This window comes from Fukomys damarensis, unplaced genomic scaffold (genome assembly GCF_012274545.1).
Source record: "Fukomys damarensis isolate Sample0158 unplaced genomic scaffold, DMR_v1.0_HiC HiC_scaffold_36, whole genome shotgun sequence".
Classification (NCBI taxonomy): domain Eukaryota; kingdom Metazoa; phylum Chordata; class Mammalia; order Rodentia; family Bathyergidae; genus Fukomys; species Fukomys damarensis.
Genome location: NW_022900948.1, coordinates 43,755,333 through 43,764,130, shown reverse-complemented (window position 1 = coordinate 43,764,130; position 8,798 = coordinate 43,755,333). Strand labels below are relative to the sequence as shown.

Below are 8,798 nucleotides of genomic sequence, written 5' to 3'. Positions count from 1 at the left end.
AAAAAAAAAAAAAAAAAAAAAAAGAAAGAAAGAAAGAAAGAAAAAGAAAAAGCTAATGTTTATGACCAAAGGAAAGACACATCTTAGGTTCCCTTTACAATGTTTGTAGCAGTAACTGTCAACTTTATACTTAAGAGCTATCCAGCTGGGAGTGGTGGCACATGCCTGTAATCCCAGCACTCGGGAGGCTGAGGCAGGAGGATTGCTGCTACTTTGAGGCCAGCTGGGCCTACATACTGAGTTCAAGACCAGCCTCAACTACATAGTGAGACCCTGTCTCAAAAAAAAAAAAAAAACAAAAAAAACAAAAAAACACAATAGGGCTGGGGATTTAGCTCAGTGGTTCTGCCACCTGCTTTGCAAGTGTAAGGTCCAAAGTCTGATCCCCGGCACCAAAACAAAAAAAACAAAACAAAACAAAACAAAAAAAAAGACACCACAGTAATTTATTATTACTATATAGCTTATTAAAATCAGTCAATGGGCAGACATGGTGGTACATGACTATAATTCCAGTACTCCAGCAGGCTGTGGCAGGAGGATCACAAATGTGAGCCCAGCCTTGGCACCTTAGTGAGATCCCATCTCAAAATTAAAAAGATCATATCTGTGCAAAGGCCCTGGTAGCACACACACAAAAGTAAACACACAGTGATTACTTTAACATCTGCAATGAAGAAAAGAGGAAGAAAAACAGGGTCGACCCAGTTTATATATACTGGCAGCAACAACTAACGTTTGTTTGAACACAAGTATTTTGTGATTCTGGGGATGGAACCCGGGCCTGGCATGTGCTAGGTGAGGGTCCCACACTGAGCTGTGCTCACCCCAAACAGCGTTTTCACAGGAACCTTGGCTGCAGCCCAGCAGCACTGTGTATACAGCAATGAGGCTGGGAAGGGAAGGGCCGAGTTCCCAACCGCCTGACCCACCTGCAACAGTGGAGATCTGGCTCACGGGGATGGTGGCAGCCTTCTGCAGGTCCATCTTCGTCTTCTTGGTCTGCCGGAGAACAGGGAGAAGGCGGTACGTTCTGAAGGGCCGGGCGGATGCCCTCAGGGTGAGGGTGTTGCCATGGCACCCAAGGCCTGCTACCCTGCCACCCTCCCTTCCCTACCTGTGTGTCCTTGCTGCTGCTCAGGCACTCGAAGGCCGACACACACTGGGTAGCGGCATCCTGCAGCTGCTGGTACCACTGCATCGTGCTGTCCTGCACCTTCACCTGGAGGCCTAGGCAGCAGAAGACACTTCAGCAGCAGCTAGCGTTTACGTAGCCAGTCACAGGGGCTGGGGCGATGCTCTCAGTGGGAGCTGCTTTCATGATCACAATGCCATCATGAAACAGTGAGCGAGCAGTTTTAGCTCCACAGTGTGGATAAAGGCCCGGCACGGAAAGGTGAAATGCTTCGCCATGGGCACATGCGTACAAGGAGAAACGGGGTTCCCTGACCGGGCTCCAGCGCCCACCGCTTCTCACACAGTGCATGGACATCACGTATACCTGTAGGGATTTACTCAAAATACTCGGTGGCAGCAATATGTGGAGTAACACATCCGCTAGGATCAAGGACCATGTCCACACCACACCCACCTTCACTCTGTGTCCTGCCTGGGCTCTGGCTAGGGCCTGGGGCCTGGGGTGCGGCCCCCAGCGCCTGCTGCTCCCGTGACTCCTGGAGCTTGCCCCGGGCCGCCTCCGCCTCCTGCTTCTTGTCCTCAAAGGCTCTGCTGATCTCCTGGCCCAGGTTCGTGTGCAGGTCCCGCATCTCCTGCAGGGCCCGCTCTGCCTCAGACTGGTTCTCTGCTGTGGGGTAGCCGCTCTGCCGAGAGAGGGACACGGGGCATAGTACTCAGTCCCCAGGTGCCCTTGTAGGTCCAATCACACCCCACAGAGCGGTACTCCTGGCCTGCTGCGGCCAGGCCAGCCCAGCACCTTCACTGGACACATCTACACATGGAGCTCTCCTGTCTGCTGAAAGATCTACCACCATACCCAGTTATCTAAGCTGGAGCTCCTACGTTCTCAGCAACACTGCCCAGAGTCACCTCTTAAAAGTTTCTATCAGGGAAATTAAAGATTTTTTTTTTCAGTACCAGGGATCAAACTCTGTATCTTGCATTTACCAGGCAGGCACAGCATCACTGGGCTACAACCCCCCACCCAGGGACATTAAATTTTATTCTGCTACGTATGTTACAAATATATTTCATAATGTGTAATATCCTCAACGTTTATGTTTTTCTTTTTTGGTACCGGAGGGATCGAACTCAGGACCTTGCGCTTGTGAGGCAGGCACAGCACCACTGAGCTAAATCCCCAACCCAGTGTTTAAATTTTCATACCAACCTTTTCTTTATGATTTGATTTTATTGCTATGCTTACACAGGGACTCTATACCTTAGAGTTGCAAAAAAATTTTTTTTGGTACAGGGGATTGAACTCGGGTCCTTGAGCTTATGAAGCAGGCAGCAGCACCACTGAGCTAAATCCCCACCGCCCCGACTCTTGCCGTGTGTTCTCAGAGGGACACGGACCTGGCCCTTTCCCACTGACGTAATTGCTCTGAGCCGGGTGATAGTTCAGTGACGGCACTTGCCTAGCATGTGGAAAGCCTGGGTCTGGTCACCAGCACTGAAAAAACTGTCTATACACCTCCAACATACAGTCAGGTGCTGCCACGTGATGACAGCTCCGTGGACGGCACAGACAAGAGTGGTTCAGTGAGATTCTATCACTTGATGACACCTCTAAGATGTTTGCACAACCACGAAATTACCTAACAAATTTCTCAGAAGATGCCCCTGTCATTAAGCAATGCACGATTACGTGTTCATTACCTGCAAAAAATGTGCCTCTTCCTCGGCTTGCTATTCCACTCCCAATCGTGCTGTCTACTCCTGGGCCAGAGCAAGTTAATTCACTACTCTGCTAGATAACGCAGGACCCAGACCTGGTCCGATGTATTTCTGAACATATTCCATACCTCAGTTTATTGAAATTTCAGAAACATTATTAATCTAATTACTCAAGTTTCATTTTATAAATAAATAAGTAAAACTTTGCAATTTTCATTGTAGAAACCACATCCATTTTGGCTTTTTTTTTTTTTTTTTGAGACAGGGTCTCACTATGTAGTTGAGACTGACCTGGAACTCACTATGTAGCCCAGGCTGGTCTTGAACTCACAGCGATCCTCCTGCCTCAGCCTCCGGAGTGCTGGGATTACAGGTGTGCGCCACCATGCCCAGCACCACATCCATTTTGTGTTCACTTATTTCTAGGTATTTTATATTCCATTATATTTCTAACTTCTTTTGCCAGAATCACATTATTTTTAAAAATGCCAGCCAGGCAAGATGGTGCATACTCTGGAAGGCTGAAGCACAAGGATCACAAACTCGAGTCTCACCTGGGCAATTTCACAAGAACCTGTCCCAAAATAAAAATCAAAAGGGTTGGGGAGTACTCAGTAGTAGAATGACCGTAGGTTCAATCCCCAGGATGAAGAAACGAAATCCAAAGAGGTCATAACACATGGGGGCAGGACAGATGTCTAATGTACATTCTCAACACAGAACTACGCTCTTATATGAAGTTATAAAGAAGCTGACGCCTCTTGCTGTGATACACTGCTTAGTACAGAAGCAGCCAGGCACACAACAGTAAGTGATCTTTTATTTCAGTAGCATCTTCTGATGTTTGGGGACAGGGTCTCCCTACATAGTCTAGGCATGCTATGTAGCCCAAGATGGCCTCAAATTTGTGATATTCTTGTCTCAGCCTCCCAAGTGCTTGGATTACAGATTTCACTACCATACTCCGCCCGGCTTTCATATTTAAAGAATGGACACAATATCCAAAAGTTAAAAGAAAATATCCTTCGTAGCGGGGACAAGAACAGAGTGGAAAGCTGGACGCAGTGGCACAAGCCTGTAATCCCAGCACTCCAAAGACAGAGCCAGGAGGATCACTGCGAGTGCAAGGCCAACCTGGGCTACATAGTGATACCCTGTCTCAAAAAAACAAACAAAAAACAAAATAAAGAACAGAAAGCAAGAAAAAGAAGCTAGACTTCTGGATATACTTTGTTGTGCAGTTCAAACTTTGGAAACACAAATTATAAAACAAAATAAAATCCAGTTGAAAAAAAAATGACCCCCAACCATTTATCAAATTGGCAACTTAAGGATTTTTTTTTCAAGTGAAGAAAAAGTTTTATTGTCCACCCACACAATTCAGATATAGGCAAAAAGACCTTTTGTTTTGTTGTTTTTTTGAGACAAGGCTTTACTACATAGCCCATGCTGGCTTCGAACTCCAGCAATCCTCCTGCCTCAGCCTCTCAAGTGCTAGGATACAGGGGTGTGCAAAACATGCCTGGCTAGAAACAAAATCTTTAACCTAAGAAATAAGACCAGAAATTCAGAAAAAGAACACAAGAAAATGTTAACCAAGGTTGCCTCTGGGCAAGGAGGTGACAGCAGTGACTGTCGCTTCCTCCAGTAAGCAGGCTTTACTCTGGGGGTCGAACTCACTGCAAGGCAATCTCTAGGTGAGTGCTCTGCCCCTGAGCTGCACTCCAGCCTAGGCACTGCCTCTCAATCAGAAAACACACTGCACTGCTGAACCCCACTCTGAAGGCAGAGGAGTCCCTGGGTGGCCCTCACCTCTGAGGCTGCACGGATGAGGCCCGAGATGAGGCTGCACAATTGGTTGCCGCGAGCGCGGAAGGCCGCCAGGTCCACCTGCAGTGGGTCCCCATGTGGGTGTGAGGCGCTTGAGGCTGAGGCTTCAAGCTGCTGATTGAGCTGCAGCACCTCTTCCTGCAGGGCGTAGAGGCTCCGCAGGCGGCCCTGGCCCTCCTCCTTGCGCAGTCGCTCCTGCTCCTCCTTCCTCAGGCGCTGCTGCTCTGCCTCCCGCAGCTTCAGGTTGAGAATCTGCAAAGGGCCAGCAGAGGTCCCTGGGACTCCGGGAACCGGACACCCAGGCCTGGGCACTGAGGCAGGTTCTGGCATACAACCCACGTCCCAGAACTGACCTTGGCTCGGTGGCGATGCTCTGCTCTGAGCTTCTCCTGATGGCCCAGGGCTTCTCTGGTGCTGCACGGAAATGGCAGGAAGCAGGGGTGCTTGTGAGGCCTGGGCTTCTTCACTGACTGCACTGGCCACTTGCAGTTAGAAGCTGCCCTGCCAGCTCTGAGAACTTCAGCTCTTTCCTTCCCAACAAGACCTAAGGCTCACCTCCTCTCCACCACCTCCCAGCGTCCTCTGGGTCTCACCTCCTCTCCACCACCTCCCAGCGTCCTCTGGGGCTCACCTCCTCTCCACCACCTCCCAGCGTCCTCTGGGGCTCACCTCCTCTCCACCACCTCCCAGCGTCCTCTGGGGCTCACCTCCTCTCCACCACCTCCCAGCGTCCTCTGGGGCTCACCTCCTCTCCACCACCTCCCAGCGTCCTCTGGGGCTCACCTCCTCTCCACCACCTCCCAGCGTCCTCTGGGGCTCACCTCCTCTCCACCACCTCCTGTAGCTCCTGGAACTCCTTGTGCTGCTTCAGCATCTTCAGCTCATCGAAGCGCTTTAGCTGTTCCGAAGCCATCTCTGACAAGGCACGTACCTTCTGCTCCTGCTCCTCCTGCCACTGCCGCAAACCCTCCTGGAAGGCAGTGCACCTGCTCTGAGACCATCTCCACACCGTGCTCCTCTGCCCTTGGCAACCCTCCCTCAGTCCTGAGTGCCGCACAGACCTTGAGGGCCAGACTCATCTGCCCACTCCTGGGGACCAGTGGAAGCCTCGCTCTTGCGGTCTGCCCAATATGGTATCACTCTAGCGTGTACTGGGAAGGGACAGTTACTGAGAAATGTATCAGGAACCATGTGTTTAGATTTTGTAGTACTTGGGATTAAGTAAGAGCAGGTGCACTCTACCAGCCACCTCTCACCTCTCTTTTTTGAGAGTTTTGCTGTGTATCCCAGGCTGGCCTTTAACTCACAGCAACGCTTCTGCCTCAATGACCCCGAGAGCTGGGATTACAGGTGTGCTCCAGAACACTTGGCTTCTAGCCCTGTTATTTTATTTTACTTTTGGCAGTACTGGTGATTGAAGCTAGTATCTTAACACTGAATACAATCCCAGTCCTTTTTGTGTGTCTTTTTTTTGTTTTTTGTTTTTTTACTGAGGATAGAACTTATGGCCTTGTAGCTTACAAGGCAGGTGTGGTGCCAGTGAGCTAAATCCCCAGCCTTGTGTGTCTGTGTGTGTGTTTTATTTTGACAGTCTCACTAAGTTGCGCAGGCTGGGTTTGAACTTGGGATCCTCCTGCCTCAGTCTCACAGAGTGCTGGCATTATAACCAGTGTCACTGTACCTGGCCAACCATGTACTTTTAAACTTCCATCCTGTGAATTCCTTATGTGTGTGTTACTGGTGAGTAAATCCAAGCACACTGAACTATAACTCAGCTCCTTCTGAAACAAGGTCTTTTCTGGGGGGGGCGTACTTGGGATTGAACTCATGACCTTGTGCTTACAAGGCAGAGGCCACATTGAGCTAAATCCCCAGCCCTGAAACAAGGTCTTTCTACATTGATTCAGCTGGCTCAAATTTATCTTCCTGCCTCAGCCTCCAGGGCACCTGGGATTACAGATGAGTGCCATTACACCCAGCTCTCTCCTATGTATTCTTTTTTTTGCAGGTACCAGGGATCAAACTTGGGACCTTGGGCTTGCAAGGCAGGCAGCCGAACCACTGAGCTAAATCCCTGGCCCTCTCCTATGTATTCTTATGAGGGCTGCATGACAAGCTACAGAAATTCTTATTCTATTTTAATCCCGTAAACACGCTAGCCTCATTGCTACCCCACTCCCTTCCTCATGATTTTACCTCTACCTAGGACAGCCCCTGCCCCACCTGCACTGAGCAGCGTCCCTCTCCTTACACCTAAGGACGGCTGACACTGCATTTCTCACCCACAAGAGCACTTCCATATGTTTTTGGGTGTTTTTGGTACTGGGGATTGAACTACTTTCCTATGGCTTTAAAGGCTATTTGGTATTTATCAAAATTTACAGTGTACTTATCCCAGTTCCATTTTAGGAATTTATACCAAGGAAAAACTCATACACGAGTGCAAAGATCTATGGACACAGAGGATCCTGGCAGCCCTGCAACTGACGGCAATGCAGTTAAACAAGGGGAAGAGCTGGGGACGAGGGACTCGATCCCCTGAAGCCACAGTGCGGGACACTCAGTGATGGGCTCAGGAGGGTGAGATGCTGCTGGGCGGTGGCGTAGAGACAGGGTGTGGACAACCGGGGTGCCTCAGTCTTGAGCACATGCCCAGCATACACGAGGGACAGGGGCCAGCACCACAGTAAAAAGAGACGATTAACAATATGTCATTCTATTTTGAAAGTCACTTTAAGCTTCCAGTGCGAGAAGCACACTGAACACAAGCCACTTCTCTCTTCTCCTCTGAGCCTTCCTGACAGTGGGAGACGGCAAGTCAGAAAGACCACAGAGTGGAAATGCCAGTTCTGCTGTGCGGTGGCCTCCTGGGGCTCAACTGGAAGAACAAGCCGAATGCGTGCAGACAAAACAGTCAACTTTTCTTGCCGCCACCCGCAGCCAACAGACAGCTGGCCATGACCAAGGCATCTGCGCTATGTTTTAAAAACACTTGCAAATTCTTTGCCACCCACTCCTCCCCACTTCAAATAACCCCGCCTTTATAACTACCGTGGTGAGCTGAATGTGGCCATAAAACGCTGGCATATGACTTCTAAGGGTAGGTTTGAAAGGGACACCAACTCGGCCAGTCTCTCTTAAGATGCTCGCTGTATGTACGTACGTATTTTATTTTTTTGAGACAGGACCACATTCTATATTCCAGGCTGGCCTGGAATTCCCTATGCAGCCCAGGTTGGCCTTAAACTTTTGATCCTCCTGCTTCAGCCTCCTTCAGCCATGCACCACCACACCTGGATTAGGATCCTTGGTCTCTTAAACTGACAAAGACCTGAGGAAGCCCAGGCCACCGGGCAAGACAGAGGTCCCAGTGCACCCCAAAGGCCAGACTGCCATGACACTAATTTCAGCCACTACAACCACAGAAACCCCAGATGGGAGCCTCCTGGCTGAGACCAGGGACCCAAATACAGGAGAGTAAGGAAGCCAGCTGCTTCCAGACAGATTGGGACAGTCTGGTGGTGATTCACACTCTTAGCCAAACATGAGGAGCTCTAAAAACAGACAGAAAAATGGAGAAATCCGTGAAAAAAAAATGAGGAAGGAAGACAGAAGAGAAGGAGAGAGAAAGGAGGGAAGGCAGGAAGAGAGGGCCAGCTGTCACAGTGAGTATGTCCTCTGGTCTGGGAGCTGATTTTCCAGAACGGTACCCTGGGAAGTCTCAAAGCCTAATAATCCTGTTCTGATTATTCTACTTGAATGCCTGGTCTGACCACTAGTAAACAACCATCTTTAGATATGTGGGGAATCTCTACATTGTACAAGGAGATCAAGATGAACAAACGGAAAATGATAAATCAGTAAGAAAAAATATTTCAAAGACTACATGTAAATCTAAAAAAAGAACTCGTGTGACATGAAATGTGAGTGTGATGCTCTGAAAAAGGAACAAGTGGGTAATAAGAAAAAGCTCACAACAGGGAGGCTGAGGGGCTGGTGATGTAGTTCAGTGGCAGAGCATTTGCCTAGCATGGGTGAGGCCATGGGTTCAATCCCCAGCAAGGCATAAAGGAATGAATGAATGAATGTTTACTTAAAAAAAAAAAAAAAAA

At 49.2% G+C, this 8,798-nt stretch overlaps 1 protein-coding gene across 2 annotated transcripts in view; it reads right to left on the bottom strand.

Annotated features, from left to right (window-relative positions):
- The window catches only part of Gle1 (GLE1 RNA export mediator), a 34,631-nt gene that overhangs the window by 11,602 nt on the left and 14,231 nt on the right, over nucleotides 1–8,798 (bottom strand). For both annotated transcript variants that reach the window (XM_010627315.2, XM_010627316.2), the window contains 6 exons: nucleotides 5,508–5,656; nucleotides 5,040–5,100; nucleotides 4,669–4,938; nucleotides 1,592–1,820; nucleotides 1,118–1,230; nucleotides 933–1,002 (listed from right to left, as the gene is read on the bottom strand). In XM_010627315.2, coding sequence (XP_010625617.1) covers nucleotides 933–1,002; nucleotides 1,118–1,230; nucleotides 1,592–1,820; nucleotides 4,669–4,938; nucleotides 5,040–5,100; nucleotides 5,508–5,656 — 892 coding nt within the window. The remainder of the gene's footprint in view (nucleotides 1–932; nucleotides 1,003–1,117; nucleotides 1,231–1,591; nucleotides 1,821–4,668; nucleotides 4,939–5,039; nucleotides 5,101–5,507; nucleotides 5,657–8,798) is intronic.